The sequence below is a fragment of the Hyla sarda genome, unplaced genomic scaffold (genome assembly GCF_029499605.1).
Source record: "Hyla sarda isolate aHylSar1 unplaced genomic scaffold, aHylSar1.hap1 scaffold_526, whole genome shotgun sequence".
Classification (NCBI taxonomy): Eukaryota; Metazoa; Chordata; class Amphibia; order Anura; family Hylidae; genus Hyla; species Hyla sarda.
Window position 1 is genome coordinate 190,820 of NW_026610537.1, and position 25,366 is coordinate 216,185.

Here is a 25,366-nt window from a genome sequence, read left to right on the forward strand (position 1 = left end):
CCACCACAATAGTAGGCAAGCTCCCCCCCCCCACAATAGTAGGCAGCTACCCCCCCAAGTAGCCAGCTCCCCCCCCCCACAATAGTAGGCAGCTCCCCCCCCCCCACAATAGTAGGCAGCTCCCCCCCCCCACAATAGTAGGCCAGCTCCCCCCCCCCCCACAATAGTAGGCAGCTCCCCGCCCCCCCCACAATAGTAGGCAGCTCCAACCCCCCCCCACAATAGTAGGCAGCTCCCCCCCCCCCCACAATAGTAGGCAGCTCCCCCCCCCCCACAATAGTAGGCAGCTCCCCCCCCCCCCACAATAGTAGGCAGGCTCCCCCCCCCCCACAATAGTAGGCAGCTCTCCCCCCCCCCCCACAATAGTAGGCAGCTCCCCCCCCCCCCACAATAGTAGCAGCTCCCCCCCCCCCCACCCCCCCCCCCCCCCCACAATAGTAGGCAGCTCCCCCCCCCACCCCACAGACATATACAGTGTATGGCTGGAGGCTTGTATGTCTGTACTGCTGCCCCCACAGTGTTCCGGTCACCGCTCCTCCGGCCCAGGGTCACATCTACTGCTATGGCCTATGGACCATATCAGTAGGTGCCGGGACCGGAGAGCGATGACCGGAACACTGAAGAAGATGACGCGGTCACTTACCAGGCCCCGGCCAGCGCGCGTTCTCCTGCGACGATCCTGCGGTCCTCCTGCGTCTCTATGGTTGTCAGTGACGTCTCGTGCGTACGACCATAGAGACAGAGAAGCGAAGGACCGAAGGAGGATCGCAGGAGGACGCCGGGGAATGGTGAGTGACCGCCGGACATCCTTATGTCCTGAAAAGATTTTTCAGGACACAGGGATGTCCGGGATAGAATTAGGAATACTTCTTTTTATGTGCCCGGGCCGGCTCCCGTGTGTGGCTGCAGGCGGGGGCCGGCCAGCGCATATAAAAACTAATACTGTATACTAAAAACCAGGGGGCCTCCAGCTGTTGTGAAACTACAACTCCCAGCATGCCCGGACAGACTTTGCCGGTCCGGGCATGCTGGGAGTTGTAGTTTCACAACAGCTGGAGGCCCCCTGGTTTTTAGTATACAGTATTAGGTTTTATATGCTCTGGCCGGCCCCCGCCTGCAGCCACACACGGGAGCCGGCCCGGGCACATAAAAAGAAGTATTCCTAATTCTATCCCGGAGAGCGCAACCCCCCCCCCCCCCCCCCCAGATGTTGCGACCGGCCCCCCCTGCACCCCCCACGAGTGCCTCTGCCACTGGCAGTGTTTGTAAGTTGTGCTGTGGGCGGGCAGGGGAGGTGGTCATTATCGGCAGATTTTTAGTTGTTTCGGCATTTTGCCCAAATAGCTATTTTCGGCCGATATATCGGTGCATCCCTAAACACTATTATATCATTTACAGGCTCTTATTACAGGAGGTAACACTATATTATAACTATATATAATATACATGTACTGCAATAACTATATAATATACAGGGTCTTATAATAGTGTTACCCCCTGTAATAACTATAAAATATACATGGCCTGTAAGAACTATAATATACAGGGTCTTATTACAGGAGGTAACACTATATTATAACTATATATAATATACATGTACTGCAATAACTATATAATATACAGGGTCTTATAATAGTGTTACCTCCTGTAATAACTGTATAATATACATGTACTGCAATAACTATATAATATACAGGGTCTTATAATAGTGTTACCCCCTGTAATAACTATAAAATATACATGTACTGTAATAACTATATAATATACAGGGTCTTATAATAGTGTTACCTCCTGTAATAACTGTATAATATACATGGCCTGTAATTACTATAATATACAGGGTCTTATAGTTATTACAGGAGGTAACACTATTATATCATTTACAGGCTCTTATAATAGTGTTACCTCCTGTAATAACTATATATAATATACATGTACTATAATAACTATATAATATTCAGGGTCTTATAATAGTGTTACTTCCTGTAATAACTATATATAATATACATGGCCTGTAATAATAACTATATAATATATACAGGGTCTTATAATAGTGTTACCTCCTGTAATAACTATATATAATATACATATACTGTAATTACTATATAATATACAGGGTCTTATAGTTATTACAGGAGGTAACACTATTATATAATTTACAGGCTCTTATAATATAGTGTTACCTCCTGTAATAACTATATATAATATACATGTACTATAATAACTATATAATATACAGGGTCTTATAATAGTGTTACTTCCTGTAATAACTATATATAATATACATATACTGTAATTACTATATAATATACAGGGTCTTATAGTTATTACAGGAGGTAAGACTATTATATCATTTACAGGCTCTTATAATATAGTGTTACCTCCTGTAATAACTATATAATATACATGACCTGTAATAACTATATAATATACAGGGTCTTATAATATAGTGTTACCTCCTGTAATAACTGTATAATACAGGGTCTTATAATAATGTTACCGCCTGTAATAACTATATATCAGGGATGTGGAAATCCTATAGCCCGACGCCCGGGACTAGTAGTTTTGGGCGCCGGGCAGGTGAATTGTTTATAGATTTAGTCCTGTATCGGGCCGGACAGACAGACTTCCCCCTTATTTTTCTGTAATGTCGGTGTGAGGCGCAGGAGCCGATGCAAGTCTACACCTCACACCGGCTCAGAGTGTATGGAGGGGGCGGCGGCCTCCAGCTGACTGCAGAGACCCCCCTTATCTCCCCTCCCGGAGGATGGACGGAGCTCAGAAGACACAGCAGGGGGAGAGAAAGGACGGAGACAGCTCCGTGCACAGCTCCCTCCCCCGCGCACAGCTCCCTCCCCCGCGCACAGCTCCCTCCCCCGCGCACAGCTCCCTCCCCCGCGCACAGCTCCCTCCCCCGCGCACAGCTCCCTCCCCCGCGCACAGCTCCCTCCCCCGCGCACTGCTCCCTCCCCCGCTCACTGCTCCCTCCCCCGCACACTGCTCCCTCTAGACAGGACCTAATCCACCACGGGGCGGTTGCTTGTTTGCACGGGGAAAACACAGAGCAGGGGGGGAGGGGGAGGACGGAAATGTCACCTCACACCGGCCGGGACTACAGCTCTGATGTCCACTCATGGCGGGATCAGGTGAGGAGGCAGAGAATACGGGCGGCGGCAGGAAGGGTGGTTATATATGTAGGGTGTGAGTGTATGTGTGATGTGTATGTAATGTATGATGGGGGGCAGCGGCAGGTGTATGAATGATGTGTGTATGTCAGTGTTTCCCAACCAGGGTGCCTCCAGCTGTTGCAAAACTACAACTCCCAGCATGCTCTGGGCATGCTGAGAGTTGTAGTTTTGCAACAGCTGGAGGCACCCTGGTTGGGAAACACTGGTGGATGTGTATGATTTCTATGTGCGATGTGTATGTAATGTATGATGTGTGTATAATGTCTAAGTGTGATGTGTATGTATGTGATGTATGATGTATGATGTGGGGTGGGCAGCGGCAGGTGTGTGTATATATATGTATATGGGGGCAGTGGCTGGTGCATGTATGATATGGGGGCAGTGGCTGGTGCATGTATGATGTGGGGGGCAGTGGCCGGTGTATGTATATGTGTATGTAATGTATGATATGGGGGCAGTGGCTGGTGCATGTATGATATGGGGGCAGTGGCTGGTGTATGTATGATATGTGTATGTATGTATATGATATGGGGGCAGTGGCCGGTGCATGTATGATATGTGTATGTATGATATGATATGGGGGCAGTGGCTGGTGTATGTATGATATGTGTATGTATGATATGATATGGGGGCAGTGGCTGGTGTATGTATGATATGTGTATGTATGTATATGATATGGGGGCAGTGGCTGGTGCATGTATGATATGGGGCAGTGTCTGGTGTATGTATGATATGGGGGCAGTGGCTGGTGTATGTATGATGTGTGTATGTATATGATATGGGGGCAGTGGCCGGTGCATGTATGATATGTGTATGTATGATATGATATGGGGGCAGTGGCCGGTGCATGTATGATGTGTATGTATATGATATGGGGGCAGTGGCTGGTGTATGTATGATATGTGTATGTATGTATATGATATGGGGGCAGTGGCTGGTGCATGTATGATATGGGGCAGTGTCTGGTGTATGTATGATATGGGGGCAGTGGCTGGTGTATGTATGATATGGGGCAGTGTCTGGTGTATGTATGATATGTGTATGATATGATATGGGGGCAGTGGCTGGTGTATGTATGATATGGGGGCAGTGGCTGGTGTATGTATGATATGGGGGCAGTGGCTGGTGTATGTATGATATGGGGCAGTGTCTGGTGTATGTATGATATGTGTATGATATGATATGGGGGCAGTGGCTGGTGTATGTATGATATGGGGGCAGTGGCTGGTGTATGTATGATATGGGGGCAGTGGCTGGTGTATGTATGATATGGGGGCATTGGCTGGTGTATGTATGATATGGGGCAGTGTCTGGTGTATGTATGATATGGGGCAGTGTCTGGTGTATGTATGATATGGGGGCAGTGGCTGGTGTATGTATGATATGGGGGCATTGGCTGGTGTATGTATGATATGGGGGCAGTGGCTGGTGTATGTATGATATGGGGGCATTGGCTGGTGTATGTATGATATGGGGGCAGTGGCTGGTGTATGTATATGATATGGGGGCAGTGGCTGGTGTATGTATGATATGTGTATGTATGATATGGGGGCAGTGGCTGGTGTATGTATGATATGGGGGCAGTGGCTGGTGTATGTATGATGTGTATGTATGAATGTTTTGTATAGGAGCGGACTGTCACGTCGGGCATTAGGGCAGTTGTACCATCTAATTTTATTTATTTTTGGTGGCCCCCGCACTAAATTACACCCCCAGAATCCCCCCCTTCATACTCACCCGCCAACCAAGAGCCCCACGGATGCAGACAAACACGCCCGAACCAAAACTACAACTCCCAGCATGTTGGACCATAACCTAAACTGTAGAACTATAAAGTGTAACATGCTGGGAGTTGTAGTTTTGGTTCGGGTCAGCTGCAGAGCTATAGGCTGCATCAGGGCATGCTGGGTGTTGTAGTTACTAACTGTAATTCCCTGTATTCCCTGACACAGACTATGGCTCTGCAGCTGACACAAACCAAAACTACAACTCCCAGCATGTTACACAATAACCTTAACTGTAATACTATACAGTGCAACATGCTGCAACACCCACACAACCATAGACTGTATCAGGGCATGCTGGGAGTTGTAGTTATCTAGTAACTAAATGCAACTTCCAGCATTTTCTGACACAAAATGCAGGATATAAACTGGAGAAGCAGAACCCCCCCCCCCTCCCCCCAGTAACACATAAGTCCCTATTGAGACTGAAAAATAGTGATTAAAATATTGTAAAAAGTGCGTATACATGTGCGTATACATATATATACATGTACTGTAATAACTATATAATATACAGTTTTTGATATTATGCTGAGAAGCAATCAGATCATTATACAAGATTGTAGATGTGCACCATGTCTGTTTTTCTACCCGAATTCACTATATAATATACAGGCTCTTATAATATAGTGTTACCTAATGTAATAACTATATGATATACAAGGTTATAATAGTGTTCGCCTGTAATAACTACATAATATACATGGCCTATAATATACAGGGTTATAATACTGTTACCTCCTGTAATAAGAACATATTACATGTACTGTAATAACTATATAATATACAGCGTTATAATACAGTTACCTCCTGTAATTAATAGAATATACATGGCCTATAATATACACAGTTCATAGGGATCGACCGATTATCGGTTTGGCCGATATTCACGATTTTGGATATTATCGGTATTGGCAATTACCTTGCCGATAATGCCCCGATGGGGCTCCCGATGCTGTCCCAGGGGCTCCCGATGCTGTCCCAGGGGCTCCCGATGCTGTCCCAGGGGCTCCCGATGCTGTCCCAGGGGCTCCCGATGCTGTCCCAGGGGCTCCCGATGCTGTCCCGCTGCTCCAGCGTCGTCTTCGGGATCCTGTGGCTGCTTCCGCATCTTCTGCAGGGTCGGGGCCTCGCTTTCTGGTGACGTTATTACGCTGCTGCGCTGGCACGGCGTGCGCACGACGTAATAATGCAGGAAAGCAAGGTCCGGACCCCGGAAAAGATGTAGAAGACGCCGGAGGATCGCGAAGTGGACCCGGAGCAGCGGGGATAGGTAAGTGAACCTGCCCGGGATGCTTAAACTGCTATCAGACAGAAGCTCAAGCATTTTGTGCTGTTGGATAGCAGTTAATGCGATGGCCCCCACATATAAAAGCATCTTATGTCAATGCTGACATCGACATGCGATGGCCTCTGAGATGCCATCGTATGTCGATTTGATCATATGTCGGGGCCATCGCATGTCGGGGGGTTACTGTATATAGATATAATGTCCTGTAATATCTACGTTATCTCACAAATATACCTGATAAGTCTTGTGAGATCTGTAGCTTATTACATGGGTCCAAGTAATATCCCTGATGTTCTGTAATCTCTATTATATCCTAGCATGTCCTATATCTAAGTTCTTACATGACCTATAATATCACAGATATTACATGTCATATCTCATCTATGCAGTATCCTTCTGATAATCAAGATATTGTGTCCAATGACAGATAATATGATGATATGCATGTATTATCCCTGATGTTACATGTCATTAATTTAATATCTAAACTATCTTGGTTAAGGTCATATCTATATAATATCCTGGTCACATGTCCTAAAAGACCTAGGTGATAACCCTCTAATATACCATAGATTTCATGTTCTGCAATATCTACATCTTATCCAGGTTATTACACTCCCTTTAATACCCATGTAATATCCATATATTAGAAGTCAAGATCCTGCCCCATATATATCCTGACTGGTATCGGCCCTACAATATCCCATTTATCACATGCCCTGTAATATCCTGGGACTGATGTCTTGACTAGTATCTACACCATATATATCCCAGTAATGTCCTGGCTGTTATCTGCCCTATAATACCCCAGTTATTGTGTACCTTGGCTGTTATCTTCGCTATCATACCCTGGTTATTACATAATCTGACTTGTATTTACCCTGTAATACCCCAGTTATTGTGTGTTTTGGTAATGATCTGCCCTCATACCCTGGTTTAAATCTCCTGACTAGTATCTTCTGTAGAACAGCTCAGTTTTTATAGATCCCGACTGGAATGTGCTGTGACCTGTTTGATTTTCTTCTAGAAACGGATGTCTGTGACAGAGGGTGGCATTAAGTACCCTGAAACTACAGAGGGTGGTCGGCCCAAGTTGGGGGGACTGATGGACCCTCGTCAAGGGGTGATTGAGCGCACTGGACGCTGTCAGACATGTGCAGGTATGTTCCTGGGGATCCGTTCTGGGCAGTTGTGATTTGGAGGGATATTTAGGTTAGAGTCGGCATTCTTACCAGGGTTATGACCACATGATCGTCTTTCTCTCTTACCAGGAAATATGACCGAATGCCCTGGCCACTTTGGGCACATCGAGCTGGCTAAGCCGGTCTTCCATGTGGGATTTCTGGTGAAGACCATGAAGGTTTTGCGTTGCGTTTGTTTCTTCTGCTCAAAGTTGCTGGTGGACGCGGTATGTTGGGTCTCCATAATGCTTGGAGACTGCTGCTTTTCTGTTCAGTCTTTTAATTAAAATGTCTTTTCTTTAGAATAACCCCAAAATCAAGGACATTCTGACCAAATCAAAAGGCCAGCCGAAGAAGCGCCTGACCCACGTGTATGAGCTGTGTAAGGGGAAGAACATCTGCGAGGGTGGCGAGGAGATGGACAACAAGTTTGGGATGGATCAGAATGAAGGGGATGAGGATATTACGAAGGAGAAGGTGAGTGCCCCCTCCCCTCTTTTCAAATTCACACAAGGGATTTACTAAAACCGCCTAATTCATATACTGTACAAATGTAGGTGACAGTTCAGAAGCGCCAAAGGTTGTCACATGACTCGCAACAATGGATCGGTCTGACTCCCCTGTAGACTGCCTATTCTTTGTTTCCACTGTGTTTTTTATTTATTTTTGTTTTAATACTTTTACATGCCCCTTTCTGCACATGCCACACCCCTTTCCTGATAAGCCACACCCATTGTGTAGTAGGCATAGTAAGTGGGGCTGTTATTTTTGAGGCATCAGCTAGTTTTCAGAGCTCGCCCATTGTGCACGGGCAGAGATTGTCTTCAATCTGATTGCCCCTACCATGTGTGCAGAGAATAGGCTCTACCTTCCTGCAGCTTGGCTTACACCAGTCCAGGCTCTTCAAGGCAACCATGGCTTCTCCAAGAAACATGCTGCCTGTCTGTCCTGTTATGTAATGCTGGTGGTTTATTCTGGTATAGAACCTGTTCTACATGTATTGGTGGGAGTTGTAGTGCAGTGTCATTACCAGCAGTTCTTTTTCAGGGCCATGGCGGCTGTGGGCGTTACCAGCCTAGAATCAGACGTTCCGGACTCGAACTTTATGCAGAATGGAAGCACGTTAACGAGGACTCGCAGGAAAAAAAAATTCTTTTGAGTCCAGAGCGGGTTCATGAGATCTTCAAGCGCATTACAGATGAGGAGTGCTTCATCCTGGGAATGGAGCCGCGATATGCTCGACCTGAGTGGTTGATTGTTACCGTTCTGCCGGTTCCTCCATTATGTGTGCGGCCTGCAGTTGTCATGCAAGGATCAGCCAGGAACCAGGTGGGTAGACTTATATACCGTATAATACTCCGACTATGACTGGCAGAGGACTAAGTTTCCTAAAATTCCTCGTCCTCCAGGACGATCTGACGCACAAATTGGCCGATATTGTGAAAATCAACAATCAGCTAAGAAGAAATGAACAGAATGGTGCGGCAGCCCACGTCATTGCTGAGGATGTGAAGCTCCTGCAGTTCCATGTGGCCACAATGGTAGACAACGAGCTGCCTGGACTCCCCAGGGTATGTGTTGTGACATTAAGGAAGGGAATGGGGCACTTACAGTATGGGGGCTTCGCTTCTTGTTTGGAAGACTAGTTACCAAACGGATTATTGTGCTGACTAATTGGTCCTCTCTGGTTTACTCCCTCAGGCCATGCAAAAATCTGGGCGTCCTCTTAAATCTTTAAAGCAACGATTGAAAGGGAAGGAAGGAAGAGTTAGAGGAAACTTGATGGGAAAGAGAGTAGACTTCTCTGCCCGAACAGTTATCACTCCAGATCCAAACCTTTCCATTGACCAAGTTGGAGTGCCGCGCTCCATTGCTGCAAATATGACCTTTCCAGAGATAGTAACCCCCTTCAATATTGACCGGTGAGTGCAGTTATTTCATCCTGATGATTACTTATATGGTGCCAACAGGGCTGTTGCTTAGTCCAAGCATAGCGTCCAGTGCCAGGACAGTATATAGAAGTCTCTTAGAAACATGTGTCAATGGTGTGTACACAGACATCAAGGATTTTCATCTCCTGTGCTGGAGGCCTTCTCTACTGTTCATTCTATTTCCACACTATATGGATGTTGTTTTCGCAAGACTGCTGAGCTGGCATATTTTATTTTTCTGTGCTTTTATACACCGCTTATCCCTGTTCCCAAGAGCTTACAATTAAAACTTTTGTCCAGCCGGTGTTTAAAGCTTTTTGCATCTCTTGTTTCAATTGACTTCAGGCTACAGGAGCTGGTGAGACGAGGAAACAGTCAGTATCCTGGCGCCAAGTACATCATCCGAGATAACGGTGATCGTATTGATCTGAGATTCCATCCGAAGCCCAGTGACCTGCATTTACAGATTGGCTATAAGGTGAGATTGAAGGGCTTGATCACTCCAGTCCTAGGCTACAGCAAGGCTTCAGTCTTATGTAATGGCTTCTGCTGTGTGGTTACCCCCAGGTGGAGAGACACATGTGCGATGGAGATATAGTCATCTTCAACAGACAGCCAACGCTGCACAAAATGTCTATGATGGGACACAGAGTCCGCATTTTGCCATGGTCCACCTTCCGACTGAACCTAAGGTGAGTTCCTTTCCTCTATTGAAACTATTTACTATGAAACGTTTGGGTGTTTCAGTAAAATCATAGTTTGAAAAACCTGGGACCCGGGCTAGTAGGCATAGAGGGGGTCTTTGCAGCTGTGCCCTACCAGCTTTGGGTGACTTGTCTATCTCTGTGTATAGGGGGAGACACAATACTCAGGGCCAGGAACTGCCACAATTGTGTTTTAGGTTAATTCCTAGTTTTCTGGGACCCTGTGCTGTAGGCAGCATAAAACTGGTTTCCTTTAAGTTCAGGAGCTTAGAAGTTTTTCTTTTCTAGTGTGACCACTCCGTACAATGCTGACTTTGATGGGGATGAGATGAATTTGCACCTTCCACAGTCTCTGGAGACACGGGCAGAGATTCAGGAGCTTGCCATGGTTCCTCGTATGATAGTCACTCCTCAGTCCAACAGACCAGTTATGGGCATTGTGCAGGACTCGCTGACTGCAGTCCGAAAATTCACAAAGAGAGATGTCTTCTTGGAGAGGGTAAGTAAATGCCCCTGAGGGGACGTTCACATGGGTCGGGTTTGCTTTAGGCTGGGGATCTCTTGCTGTTCTAGTTCTGCAGTCATGCGGGACACTCAGGATTAGGTTCTTATTTCTTTATCATCACTATCCTTAGGCTATGCTCAAACAGCACTTTCATGTGTATTTTGGGGTAGAACATGTTTAAAAAAAAAATACATTTCAAATATGTTTAAACATGTGCCAAAACAATACAGCCTGAGAAAAACCTGCGCATTTTGCAACCTTCTACGGTGTGAAGATTTGTATGTGGTCCCAGTCTTTGCCTTTTTGTTGCGGTCTTATAAAGAAAAAGAAGGTGCCATAAAACATAACCTTTAATACTATCCAAAAAATTCACACAATCATAAAAAAGTGTAGAAGTCAAAATAATACGATCACCAAACCATAAATGATGATTCTATACATCCCGCAATTTTTGCATGGGTCAAAAAGTGATGATAAATACCATGATGTATGTGGGCATCAGATTATAGATAATAAACCAAAATGTACATGAAATAACCCCTTACTATACACCCAACTCGTTTCTGTTAATAGTCAGACCAAACTTCCTCAGGGGTTAAAGAACCGTAAAGGGTATAGAACTACATATGCAAGATACTAAAAATAAAAATAGTATCAAAAAATTGCAGCTCACGACCACATCAAAAGGAAAACATTATCAAAATCTCCCCAGAGGGTAATATAGCCTGCAATGGGCCAGGTGCCTCATAGGTGCGGAGAGAGAGACTATAATCTCTATCGCACACACTGTGGCAATGTACCATGCATTATGGACCTAGGAGCAAAGAGGAAAAAACCAAATACAGCACTCAATAAATGATAGGTGCTTACCCTCTCCTGGCGCAGTATAAGAAAAGGAATACTGGAATAAAGGAGGCCAATAAATGCTGCCAAAAAAAAGAGCTGGGGTGCATAATAGTAAGCTGGAGGTATGATAACCACATAAACAAAACTAAATGCCTGCTATAAAACGCTAGGTGTTACTTACTTGTATACAGTGTTAGCCGAAGCTCGACCCTGCAGTGGACCTGTCCTGTACTGGGGACGCATGCCATATGTGCGCATCAGCGTCTTATTTATAGAGGCAACGCTTCCGGGACCCATCACATGAGCGTTACCCACGTGACTATTTCAATGGGCGCGACTCCCTGCCAGAGCCGACAGACGATAGTGACGAGGATCGCAATCAATAAAGTAGGTAATATGGAGAAGCAAACTGATTCAATGGTAGGTTGCTACAGGGATATGCAATACCATGGTAGGCAATTTGATGAGATCATGGAAATAACTAACAATTATAAGAAAAGATTTATATTGATATGGAAAGTTAATGTCAGAGAGAGATCACAGCACACTGAACATTTATATTTTTACTAGATATTTTCTGTTGTGGTCCTAAGCGATACAAAATTCTTTCTGTTTCAGGGGGAGGTTATGAATTTGCTGATGTTTCTCTCCACATGGGATGGAAAAGTTCCGCAACCAGCCATCCTGAAGCCTCGTCCTCTCTGGACCGGCAAGCAGATTTTTTCTTTGATCGTTCCAGGGCATATTAACTGTATCCGAACTCACAGCACCCACCCAGATGATGAAGACAGTGGGCCCTATAAGCATATCTCTCCAGGAGACACAAAGGTGGGTATGGGTGATGTCCTACAGACTATGCTCTTCTTATGGTGCTGCCGGACTATTCATAGGACTCTGCCTTTGTCTTCAGGTCATTGTAGAGAATGGAGAGCTGATTATGGGAATCTTATGTAAGAAATCTCTGGGAACATCAGCTGGATCGCTGGTACACATTTCTTACCTGGAGATGGGCCATGATACCACTCGTCTCTTCTACTCCAATATTCAGACTGTCATCAATAACTGGCTTCTCATTGAGGGTATGTGTGTGGCCCTAGTCTGCTCTTCTGGGTATATAGAACAGGCTAGTAGGGAATACACCTAATATATTTCCTCTTACACAGGTCACACTATTGGAATTGGAGACTCTATTGCTGATGCAAAGACTTACCAGGATATTCAGAACACCATCAAAAAAGCAAAGCAGGATGTAATAGAGGTGAGGGCTGTTAGCATCCATCTTTTGGCATTCATGCCACACCCTTTAGTACCCTAAATCATCATCAACTCCTCCTGTGCAGGTCATTGAGAAGGCCCATAATAATGAGCTGGAGCCCACCCCTGGAAACACCCTACGTCAGACATTTGAGAACCAGGTGAACAGAATCCTCAATGACGCCAGAGATAAAACTGGTTCATCTGCCCAGAAATCTTTGTCTGAGTATAACAACTTCAAGTCTATGGTGGTGTCTGGGGCTAAGGGATCCAAGATTAACATCTCCCAGGTAAGCTCTTATTTCTTGGGTTGTGGCCGAGGCCTTGCACAGATAGCAGAGATACTTCATTCCCTTATTTTGTAGGTTATTGCTGTTGTTGGTCAACAAAACGTTGAAGGTAAACGCATCCCCTTTGGTTTCAAACATCGGACACTTCCTCACTTCATCAAGGATGATTATGGCCCTGAAAGCAGAGGCTTTGTGGAGAACTCGTACCTTGCCGGCCTCACTCCAACGGAGTTCTTTTTCCACGCTATGGGAGGGAGAGAAGGTCTTATTGATACAGCTGTGAAAACTGCTGAGACTGGTGAGATGATCTGTCTGCATACGTGCTCCATGTATGTACACATGCTCCTTATAACACTAGGGTCAGTACAGATGGAATCTGCAGAAATCCACATTAAATCTTTCATGTCTGAACCTGGCCAATTGCTCTAATGGAGTCTGTCACCCAAACCATCCTGAGGTGTATAATGGTCTAAACCTGATAATTCTCTTCATTCTGCAGGTTACATTCAGAGACGTTTGATCAAGTCTATGGAGTCTGTGATGGTGAAGTACGATGCCACAGTACGGAATTCCATAAATCAGGTGGTACAGCTGAGGTACGGAGAGGATGGGCTGGCTGGAGAAGGTGTAGAGTTCCAAAATCTTGCTACTCTGAAACCATCCAACAAAGCCTTTGAGAAAAAGTGAGTAGTGGCTTATATGATTGCTGTGTGTCTGCAGAGAACTATGCTACTGATGGGGGGTCTGTAGAGGACTGTGAACAATCCTGATGGGGGTCTGTAGAGGACTGTGCTACTGATGGGGGTCTGTAGAGGACTGTGTACAATCCTGATGGGGTTTGTAGAGGACTGTGCTACTGATGGGGGTCTGTAGAGGACACGGTGTGCAATCCTGATGGGGTCTGTAGAGGACACGGTTAGGGATGTCCCGATACCATTTTTTTTTAAACAGAGTAAGAGTACCAATACTTTAATTCTAGTACTCGCCGATACCAAGTACGAGTACTTATATTTTAAAGGGAATCTGACACCAGGGTGACCTGGTTTCTGGCGCTGTTTACCGTATCATATGTGGGTCCTTGTTGTGTACAATATAAGCGGCTGCTGTAGTAGGAGCCAAGATTTCTCTCTTCTCCATTGGACAAAACAGGGAATTTGCATTGGCGGTGACACCTATGACCACATGGTGAGCAGCGGCAGAAACCGGGTCACCTGCACTATCTACCCATAAATTCAAGTTAGTGCAGGTCACTCTGCTGTAAGATTGCCTTTAATAGTAGGGAGTATTCCACTTCAGACATTAGCAGCAGCCCCCCACCCCCGCTTAGACGGCAGCAGCAGGCCCCCCCACCCTACCCCCGCTTAGACATTAGTAGAAGCCCCCCTCCTTGCAGGCAGCTCACCTCCTCTGTCGGGTGCTGGTGCTGCCTCTCCATTGCCCTGTCCTCCGGTCCGTATCATGTCATCCTATGGAGGAGCATGTGACGCGGAGTGACGTGTGTGTCACATGCTCCTCCATTGGGCTACATGATGCAGCCCGGAGGATGGAAGAACGGGACAGTGGAGCAGCACCAGGTATCGGGCATGGTTTCGGGGACATTAAACGAGTCCCAGATATCATGCAAATAGCTAGTATCTGCCCCGATACCAGTATCGGGACATCCCTAGACACTGTGTACAATCCTGATGGGGTCTGTAGAGGACACGGTGTACAATCCTGATGGGGTCTGTAGAGGACACGGTGTACAATCCTGATGGGGCCTGTAGAGGACACGGTGTGCAGTCCTGATGGGGCCTGTAGAGGACACGGTGTGCAGTCCTGATGGGGCCTGTAGAGGACACGGTGTGCAGTCCTGATGGGGCCTGTAGAGGACACGGTGTGCAGTCCTGATGGGGCCTGTAGAGGACACGGTGTGCAGTCCTGATGGGGCCTGTAGAGGACACGGTGTGCAGTCCTGATGGGGCCTGTAGAGGACACGGTGTGCAGTCCTGATGGGGCCTGTAGAGGACACGGTGTGCAGTCCTGATGGGGCCTGTAGAGGACACGGTGTGCAGTCCTGATGGGGCCTGTAGAGGACACGGTGTGCAATCCTGATGGGGTCTGTAGAGAACTGTGCTACTGATGGGGTCTGTAGTGGACACTGTGGGCAGTCCTGATGGGGTCTGTAGAGGTGTGCAGTCCTGATGGGGCCTGTAGAGGAGACGGTGTGCAGTCCTGATGGGGTCTGTAGAGGACACTGTGGGCAGTCCTGATGGGGTCTGTAGAGGTGGGCAGTCCTGATGGGGCCTGTAGAGGACACGGTGTGCAATCATGATGGTGTCAGTACTGGGCTCTGCTCCTGACAGTGTCTGTTTCTAGGTTTAAGTTTGACTATGCCAATGAGCGTGCTCTGAGAAGAACTCTACAGGAGGATGTGGTGAAGGATATCCTCAGTAATGCGCACATTCAGAATGAGCTGGAGAAGGAGTTTGAGAAGATGAAGGAGGACAGAGAGGTCCTGAGAGTTATCTTCCCCACTGGTGACAGTAAGGTAAGGGACTAGAATTCACACTGATCTGGGGGATATCGCGTTGGGTTTCAGTACTGAGCATTACTGTCTTTGCTCTAGGTCGTTCTGCCATGTAATCTCCTCAGGATGATCTGGAACGCACAGAAGATATTCCACATTAACACCCGCATGCCCTCAGACCTACATCCCATCAAAGTTGTTGATGGTAAGAATTGTGATGTCTCCAGGACCCGGTGCTCTGTATGTTACTTGCTGGCTGTGATGCACATATCAGTCATTGGACTCAGACGGACTTGACTAGATCTTTTGTTAGAATGTTTACCATTAAGTACATTGCAATTTCTTATTTATTTTTTTCATTCCTCCAATGAGGTGTCAAGGAGCTGAGTAAGAAGTTGGTAATTGTAAACGGGGATGATCCCTTGAGTCGCCAAGCACAGGAGAATGCCACATTATTGTTCAACATCCACCTGCGCTCAACGCTGTGCAGCCGGAGGATGGTGGAGGAGTTCAGGCTCAGCTGTGAGGCCTTCGACTGGCTACTAGGAGAAATAGAGTCCAAGTTCAACCAGGCCATTGTAAGAATCTTCCTTCTGTGTATGTCTTCTATACCTGATATGTATACATTTGTGTAATGAAACTGTTCTCCAGGCTCATCCGGGAGAGATGGTGGGAGCTCTGGCCGCTCAGTCTCTTGGGGAGCCAGCCACACAGATGACATTGAACACTTTCCACTACGCCGGTGTCTCAGCTAAAAACGTCACTCTGGGTGTCCCTCGTCTGAAGGAGTTAATAAACATTTCCAAGAAACCAAAGACTCCTTCACTGACTGTCTTCTTGCTGGGACAATCTGCTCGTGATGCTGAAAGGGCAAAGGTCAGAGTGGTGACATCTTGAAGTGAGTGTTGTATCTGTAACACCAGAGACTGTAACACTTTTTATTTATTTTTTTGTTCAGGATATCTTGTGCCGCTTGGAACACACAACGCTGCGTAAAGTCACTGCCAATACAGCAATTTACTATGATCCAAACCCGCAGAACACTGTGGTGGCTGAAGACCAGGAATGGGTCAATGTATACTATGAGATGCCAGACTTTGATGTGACCAGGATCTCCCCGTGGCTGCTTCGTGTAGAACTTGACCGAAAACACATGACTGACCGGAAACTGACAATGGAGCAGATAGCAGAGAAGATCAATGCTGGTGAGTCCCCGAGGGTCTGGCTCTTACTGCAGAGGTTTTGTATGGCACTTGAAGTCTTGTAGGGATGTCCCAATACCATTTTTCTTTTTACAAGTTCAGATCCAAATATTATATATATCATTATTTATTTTTTATATATATATATATATAGATAGATAGATAGATAGATAGATATAGGAAGGGCATATACATATTTTTTTTCTTTAATCTAAAAGGGGGGGAGGGGGTCATTCACGTTTGTTTCCCCCCCCCCCCCCCAACTTGTACTCGTGCAAATGTCCAGTATCGGTCCCTATACCAGTATCAGTATCGGGACATCCCTAGTATGTAGGTTTAAGCCTCCAAAGTTTCTGATAAGTTTCCTAATAACCCTAATGTATAGAGGTAATTCCCAAACTGCTTCCTATAACTTATCCGGGCTGTAAGGAGCCATTTCTCTCCTGGTTCTGACTGGTTATTTACACAGTGTGGTCAGACTTTTCCTCTACAACTGGGAAGACTACATGAGTTCCTCCCCTCAATCTTTCAAGGATCACCTAGGCCAGGTTCCAGCACAGAATCATGGTACTGGTTGTTCTTCTTCTGCTAGGCAGTGCCTAGTGTTAGGGGGTCACAGCAGCTTACGTGCCTACATGATGCCCTACCAGTGACTTCATAATCTCACCACATCATTAAATGTTATGATTTACTTGGAGGCCTATCCATGTGATATCCTTTTAGCAGATAAGCCGTGAAGTCAACAAGTCAGATATGACCTCTGATCCTTATGTAATGATGCCTTTCTTTGTTCCAGGCTTTGGAGATGATCTAAACTGTATATTTAATGACGATAATGCTGAGAAGCTGGTTCTGAGAATACGTATCATGAACAGTGAGGAGAATAAGATGCAAGAGGTGAGATACAAAGTGGTTAAAGCCGCATGGACGTCTTCTGCCGCCTTCTGTTACTGATCTATTTCCTGCCTTTTCACAGGAGGAAGAAGTAGTTGACAAAATGGATGATGATGTGTTCCTCCGCTGCATTGAGTCTAATATGCTGACAGATATGACCCTACAGGGGATTGAGCAGATCAGCAAGGTAGGTGACGTGTCATCTGTGGTTTGCCTAGGCCAACCATGAGGAGAATGCGGTGGCATCAGGTGTTTGGAGAAGATATTCAATGCTGTCTCCCTTGTTTCCAGGTTTACATGCACTTACCTCAGACAGACAACAAGAAGAAGATCATAATAACAGAGGACGGAGAGTTCAAGGCTCTTCAGGAATGGATCCTTGAGACGGATGGAGTCAGCTTGATGCGGGTTTTGAGTGAAAAAGATGTTGATCCTGTGCGGACTACATCCAATGACATTGTAGAGATCTTCACTGTAAGTCTGGGCTTCATTATTTGTTTGCTCTTTCTCTTCCCGCTTGGGCCTTGAGTTGTATTGTCTCCATCTTTCAGGTTCTGGGGATAGAGGCTGTCAGGAAAGCTCTGGAGAGAGAATTGTACCACGTAATCTCCTTTGACGGCTCTTATGTGAACTATCGGCACTTGGCCCTCCTGTGTGACACTATGACCTGTAGAGGCCACTTGATGGCGATCACTCGTCACGGTGTGAACAGGCAGGACACCGGACCACTCATGAAGTGTTCCTTTGAAGAAACGGTGGGTGCAGTCCTTTTTTAATCCTTGTGCAAATTATGCAGGATGTCATTAGTCTGTGAATAACTCTTTCCCTCCTCTACAGGTGGATGTCCTCATGGAGGCAGCAGCACATGGGGAAACCGATCCCATGAAGGGGGTGTCTGAGAACATCATGTTGGGGCAGCTGGCTCCCGCTGGAACCGGCTGCTTTGATCTTTTATTGGATGCAGAGAAATGTAAATTTGGAATGGAGATTCCTACAAACATCCCTGGGCTGGGAGTGGCCGGACGTAAGTAGTGATGGAATATGTGGTCACTTTGGCTCTGTCTGATTCTTTTATATTTATTTAGAGAGAGATATTATATTATACATGTATATATATATGTATGTGTGTGTGTATATTATATAATTTTTTTTTTTATATATAATATATATATTATATATAATTTTTTTTTTTTTTCTTCAGCAACTGGAATGTTCTTTGGAACTGCCCCAAGCCCAATGGGGGGAATGTCTCCAGCCATGACACCATGGAACCAAGGTGCTACCCCAGCCTACGGAGCCTGGTCCCCGAGTCTAGGTATGGCATTTCTAAAAGTATATGCCCAGCATGCAGTGGGCTTTGATTTTAGTTTGTGTCCCAGGTTTTCTTATAGTCATTCACCTTGTAACAATACGAGCATCTTCTCATTGAACGGAAGACGTTCTGGACACTAATGCTTATGACCTTTATTTTACAGGAAGTGGCATGACCCCTGGAGCTGCTGGCTTCTCTCCCAGTGCTGCCTCTGATGCCAGTGGCTTCAGTCCAGGCTATTCTCCTGCCTGGTCTCCCACACCAGGTTCTCCTGGTTCTCCCGGTCCCTCAAGTCCGTACATTCCTTCTCCAGGTAAGAGCCAGGACCTTAGATTATTTCCATGCTGCTTCATCTTGTGGAGGGCTTATTGGATATTTGTTACATCAGCAGAGCTTTGTCTACCTAAAGCCTTTTTGTCCGCTCGGTGTATTGAATCATTTCACAAGGATTCTTATATATGTAGCAGATAATCTCTTTTCTAACCCTGCAGATCTGACATGATTGTATCAGCCTTGTGCTAGCAATCCTCTGTCTTCCCTGCACTACAGAAGTCTTATCACCAGCGCATTTCTGCTCCTTTAGAATCTTAACCACTTGCTGACCACTCATTGACTTTTTTAGGCTGGTGTCAACTAAGCGTCCTTTTAGGCTTCTTGCAGAATGCAGGCATGACCACTGGGATCTCCAAAGTGAAGACGTGGGATGGTTTTAGTCCCTGCCCTTAAATCGTGGTATACACAGTACTCCATGAGCGCTGTGTATACTGCTCAGCAGGAGGCCATATGGTTTGCTGTTCTGCCAATGGTGATTGCTGCTGCAGGGTCTTAGGAGACAGAGTGAGGATCAGGGCTGTCTTCCCCTTGTATCTGGGGCTAATGTGTCAGCTAGAGGAGAAATCTTCAGTATTAAAAATGTCTTATGACCTTATGGGGTGCACAAAAGGTAAATATGTAAATTTTAGATGACAAGTATTTTAATCAGTTTTGTTTTATATGCTTTATCTCTAACCTCTATAATAGAAATGGCTGTAAAAGAAAGGGGACACAATTGAAAATTATTTAAAGGGGTACTCCGTTGTAAAACTTTTATTTATTTTTCTCTCAAATCAACTAGTGCCAGAAAGCTATACAGATTTGTAAATTACTTCTTTTAGAAAATCTCAACCCTTATCAGTACCTATCAGCTGTTGCATGCTCCACAGGAAGTTGTGTAGTTCTTTTAAATCTGACCAGTGCTCTCTGCTGACACCTCTGTCCATATCAGGAACTTTCCGGAGCAGGAGAGGTTTGCTATGGGGATTTGCTCCTACTCTGGGCAGTTCCTAACATGGGCAGACGTGTCAGAGAGTACTGTGGTCAGACAAAAACTCAACTTCCTCTGTAGTTATTATACAGCAGCAGATAAATACTGGAAGGGTTAAGATTTTTATATAGAGGTAACTAGAGATGAGGGAAGTTAGTGCTTCGATTCGTCACGAACTTCTCGGCTCGGTGCATTCTGACTTTATTCTGCATAAATTAGTTCAGCTTTCAGGTGCTCCGGTGGCTTGAAAAGGTGGATACAGTCCTAGGAGAGTCTCCAGCCACTGGAGCACCTGAAAGCTGTACTAATTTATGCAGGATAGTCAGCCACCGCCGAGCCGAGAAGTTTGTGACGTATCGAATCAGTGTAACTTTGCTTATCTCTAGAGGTAACCTACAAATCTGTTTTTCTGGAGCAAGTTGATATGAAAGTTGTTTTCCACCAGAGTACCCCTTGTGCTATTTAAAAGATTTTATAAAATTATTGGTTGTTTTCACCTATAGTACAAAAAATTACTAAAATAAAAATAAAAGCACAAATATTATTTAAATACTTGAACAAGAGAGAACTGTATAGCCTCAAATCCGCATGTACTAGAGATGTCTGGTCACATAATGGTTAAAGTCACATGACTAAGCTGGTATAGCATCGGAAATGATGATCTGCAGTCACTCCGGATGTGGGGGCACTTGTGTTTATCCTTCATTGTAACTTTTATAACTGTTATTTTCCTCTACAGGTGGCGCTATGTCTCCAAGTTATTCCCCCACTTCTCCAGCTTATGAACCAAGGAGTCCTGGAGGCTATACTCCGCAAAGCCCCAGTTACTCCCCCACTTCACCATCTTACAGTCCCACCTCCCCTTCATATTCTCCCACAAGCCCAAATTATAGTCCCACCTCCCCAAGTTATTCTCCTACAAGTCCCAGCTACTCTCCTACAAGTCCCAGTTACTCGCCAACCTCTCCAAGTTATAGCCCGACAAGTCCCAGTTACAGTCCTACATCCCCAAGCTACTCTCCCACATCTCCAAGCTACTCTCCAACAAGTCCTAGCTACAGTCCAACTTCTCCCAGTTACTCGCCCACTTCTCCAAGTTATTCTCCAACAAGTCCCAGTTATTCCCCAACAAGTCCCAGTTATTCTCCCACTTCTCCCAGCTATTCCCCTACATCCCCCTCATACAGCCCAACTTCACCTTCATATTCGCCTACATCACCATCATACAGCCCAACTTCACCCTCTTACTCTCCTACTTCTCCCAACTACTCTCCGACTTCTCCTAACTATACTCCAACCTCCCCCAGTTACAGTCCCACATCTCCCAGTTATAGCCCTACTTCTCCAAATTATAGTCCTACAAGCCCCAGTTATTCACCAACATCGCCCAGTTACTCTCCTTCAAGTCCACGTTACACCCCACAGTCTCCAAGCTATACTCCCAGCTCCCCCAGCTACAGCCCCAGTTCACCTAGCTACTCCCCAACAAGCCCCAAATATACACCGACCAGCCCATCATACAGTCCAAGCTCTCCAGAGTACACGCCAACTTCCCCCAAGTATTCTCCAACTTCCCCCAAGTACTCCCCAACATCTCCCAAGTACTCTCCAACATCCCCTACTTATTCTCCAACAACCCCCAAATACTCGCCTACATCTCCTACATATTCCCCTACATCCCCAGTATATACACCTACTTCCCCCAAATACTCTCCTACATCACCTACATATTCCCCAACCTCTCCCAAATATTCCCCAACTTCACCAACATACTCGCCAACGAGTCCAAAAGGCTCCACATACTCTCCTACATCACCGGGGTATAGCCCCACATCACCGACATACAGTCTTACAAGTCCAGCTATCAGTCCAGATGACAGTGATGAAGAGAACTGAGGAGACTCCTAATATCCACGCACATCCACCTGGACTGGACACACCGATGTCCATCATTGTGAGGGACAGCGTGTTGGCTTGGATCATAGTCTGCAGCTTCCTTCTGCCGCTTTAGAAGGCAATGTTAAGTTAGCCTTGTGCTTTTCAATGTGATAAAGACTGGATGTTCATGAGATTCATTGCTTTTTCCGCTAGCAGTTATCTTGTCTCCTCACCTGCGCATTATTTATAGATTTAAGGTGAAATGGTTCTGATTTGTAATTACTATTTGTTTTATCTCTGATCTTAGAGGGTTGACATTTGTCAACATTGAGTCTTTTGCAAAGTTTCTTTGGAAATGTAAATGGGTGACTGATGTAAAGTGAAGTTCTGTACTTCAAAATAAAAAAATTTGTTGTAATATTTCCAGTGTTCAGTCTCATTATTGATCGTTTTTTTTTCACTTGCACACCTGGCAATTCTTAGGGTACATTCACATGTATGCAGATTTGATGCGCAGGATTTGCTGCTGCTCGTCTCAGACAATCCACTACTACATTGATGGATCCTTGTATGTAATCGACTACTAGGTAAAAGTATTTGTGGTCAGTGCTAACCGCGTGCTAAGGTCTGGGAAGGAGTAAAATGACTTACCTGTATGTAGTGAACTCACCTTCACCTGTAATAAAACATTAAATACCAATACTCATGTATATACGGTTGAACTTGTGCCTGGAAACCGTGACCGAGGATCAGCCTTAAGAGGGCATCCCCTATGTAAGGATTTATGAAGAGAGGGGGGGGGGGAAGGGTGGGTTTCGCCAAACGCAACACACTCACCTGGATGCGGGGCGTGGTGCGTTATATACCTCACGCCCCTCCCACAAATACAGCCTAATTAGGCTTCACACTTGTGGTCAGTGCTAACCGCGTGCTAAGGTCTGGGAAGGAGTAAAATGACTTACCTGTATGTAGTGAACTCGCCTTCACCTGTAATAAAACATTAAATACCAATACTCATGTGTATATATAGGGTTGAACTTGTGCCTGGAAACCGTGACCGAGGATCAGCCTTAAGAGGGCAAAAATGAAAGACAGCTAAGTAGGGTATACGAAAAGTGGTTTATTGAATTAAAGAGCCAAATGTTTAAACACGTCAGCCATCTCTACTCGGGGATCTGGAATATATGTGGCAAAGCAGCCTGAACTCCAACGCCCTAACTTCCTAATGATGTGAGGTGAAACCTTGTGTGCGGAAGCTGAGGAAGCTGCGCCAATGCAGAATGAATGGCCCGAAAACTTATTTGCCTCCAGACCCAGGGTATTGATCAGGGTACGGACATGGTTACAGAACTGTGACGTGGTGAGTGCGGCTGAATTAAATGGCAGCAAAGGGGAATTGCCAGGTTTCGTTCCCAAAGCTTGCGTTAGACTTGATAGTACAGCCACGGGGCACCAGGGATTTTCTGAGGGAAAATATTTGATAACAGCCCCTCCCCTGGCCGTCTTCGTGACCTTAAGGCTTAGCTCAAACTGGCCCTCTACCCCTGTCAATTGTGATATGGCCAAGGCTGGTGAGTGTGCTGACCTGCACGTGAATTCCCCTGGCCGGAGAAAACCATAGAAGGCTAAGTAAATTGCGGCTTTTAAAACTAAACTGGGCATGAACCCAAACGGCCTCTTGTCCAGAAGGTCTGACATGGAACGGAACAATTCTGCCAAAATGGGAAGGCGGCCTGGGCTGGCAGGTGTTCTACTGAGCTGAGCCCCTTTAAGTGCTGCCTTCATTGTGTGTACTGACATGATGGATGGTTTGTCAGAGTAAGAGAGGGAGATAAAGTGTTGGATGCCGGCTAGATGTTTGATGGTGGAGGGTGATAGATTGCGGGCTGAATGGCAGAAGCCTATGTATGATAATATGGTTTGTGTATCGTAAGAAAACGGAATGTTGAATGTAGTGAGGAAATATTTGTATGAAGACAGAGCGGCATCGTATGACTTCTTGGTGCTAGGAGCGAGAGATTTCTTTATAAGTTTAAACGTGACATTTGAATAATGAGCGAATCCATCCTTAGCGTGGCACATGGTGGTGCCGGATAACCCGCGAGATCCGCTTCGGGCATCACCTGGAAGAAAACGTCTACTTTAGATCTAGATAAGGCATCAGCCGCCAGATTCACAACACCCGCCACATGTTTACAGACAAAATTGAACTTATGTTGCAGCGAAAGCCATACCAATCTCCTCATAAATTTCATGATTTCAGGTGACTTAGATCTCCCTTTGTTTACGATCTCGACTGTGGACACATTGTCACAGGAGAACTGGACCGTCTGTCCTGTCCAACTGTGCCCCCATGTCTGGGCTGCTGCTACTATGGGGTAAATTTCGAAAAGTGCTGATGTCTTGAGGAAGCTGGATATGGATAGCACCTCTACTGGCCAGCGATCTGCCAACCAGTGACTGCCAAATATTGCAGCGAAACAAACAGATGCTGATGCGTCCGTGAGGATTCTGGGTGAATCATGCGAGACGGCAGGGATGAACATGGAGATCCCGTTCCATTGTGAGATGTAACTGTCCCACATCACCAAGTCAGCCATGGCCTGGGGGTCGAGATGGATGGGACTGTCTTGGGTGATACCTGTTGGAAGTAAGGCAAGTAGACGGGAAGTGAAAGCTCTGCCCTGTGGTATGATCCGCATGGCGAAGGCTAACATGCCCAGTAGGCTCTGGAGCTCTGCCCTTGTGGTGACCCTGGTGACTGTGAATTTGTGTACCATCTCTTGTATCCTGTTTAGTTTCTTGGGAGGGAGGCTGGCCTGTAGTGAAACTGAGTCTAGGACAATACCCAAGGTGGTTAACCTTGTGGTGGGGCCCTCCGTCTTGTTGGGGGACACTGGAACACCAAGAAGTGAAAACAGATGTAAGAGGCTGGATAGATCCGCAGGGTGAGAAGTGGAAGGTTCAAGAAGCAGGAAGTCATCTAAGTAGTGTAGAACGTGGTGACAGTTCCTAGTATTTACTAAAGCCCAGTGTAATGCTTGTGCGAGTTGGTCGAAAAGCCATGGGCTGCTCTTTGATCCGAATGTTAGTTTGGTCGCGAAATAGTATATTTCTTGCCACTTAATGCCATGCCATTTCCAGAGGTCGGGGTGTATCGGCAGTAATTTGAAGGCATCTGTGATGTCCGCCTTGGACAACCATGCTGCCGGACCTAGGTGTAGTACCAGCTGGATGGCCTGATCGACGGAAGTGTATTTCATCGACACCTCGTTTGATGGAATCAGTGAATTT

General features: G+C 45.9%; 1 protein-coding gene across 1 annotated transcript in view; it reads left to right on the forward strand.

Moving 5' to 3' along the window:
- Positions 1-22,488, forward strand: part of POLR2A (RNA polymerase II subunit A) — a 29,403-nt gene extending 6,915 nt beyond the window's left edge. Inside the window, exons 2-29 of the mRNA XM_056554014.1 lie at positions 7,291-7,423; positions 7,535-7,671; positions 7,748-7,921; positions 8,492-8,773; positions 8,854-9,015; positions 9,146-9,366; positions 9,721-9,853; positions 9,943-10,067; positions 10,368-10,578; positions 12,049-12,258; positions 12,341-12,509; positions 12,594-12,688; positions 12,771-12,974; positions 13,050-13,272; positions 13,474-13,657; positions 15,333-15,504; positions 15,583-15,688; positions 15,856-16,061; positions 16,135-16,359; positions 16,442-16,688; positions 17,482-17,582; positions 17,662-17,766; positions 17,871-18,053; positions 18,131-18,334; positions 18,417-18,603; positions 18,781-18,894; positions 19,055-19,204; positions 20,934-22,488. Of these exons, the coding sequence (XP_056409989.1) occupies positions 7,291-7,423; positions 7,535-7,671; positions 7,748-7,921; positions 8,492-8,773; positions 8,854-9,015; positions 9,146-9,366; positions 9,721-9,853; positions 9,943-10,067; positions 10,368-10,578; positions 12,049-12,258; positions 12,341-12,509; positions 12,594-12,688; positions 12,771-12,974; positions 13,050-13,272; positions 13,474-13,657; positions 15,333-15,504; positions 15,583-15,688; positions 15,856-16,061; positions 16,135-16,359; positions 16,442-16,688; positions 17,482-17,582; positions 17,662-17,766; positions 17,871-18,053; positions 18,131-18,334; positions 18,417-18,603; positions 18,781-18,894; positions 19,055-19,204; positions 20,934-22,090 (5,820 nt within the window). The 3' untranslated portion in view covers positions 22,091-22,488. The remainder of the gene's footprint in view (positions 1-7,290; positions 7,424-7,534; positions 7,672-7,747; positions 7,922-8,491; positions 8,774-8,853; positions 9,016-9,145; positions 9,367-9,720; positions 9,854-9,942; positions 10,068-10,367; positions 10,579-12,048; positions 12,259-12,340; positions 12,510-12,593; positions 12,689-12,770; positions 12,975-13,049; positions 13,273-13,473; positions 13,658-15,332; positions 15,505-15,582; positions 15,689-15,855; positions 16,062-16,134; positions 16,360-16,441; positions 16,689-17,481; positions 17,583-17,661; positions 17,767-17,870; positions 18,054-18,130; positions 18,335-18,416; positions 18,604-18,780; positions 18,895-19,054; positions 19,205-20,933) is intronic.
- Positions 22,489-25,366: the final 2,878 nt, after the last annotated feature.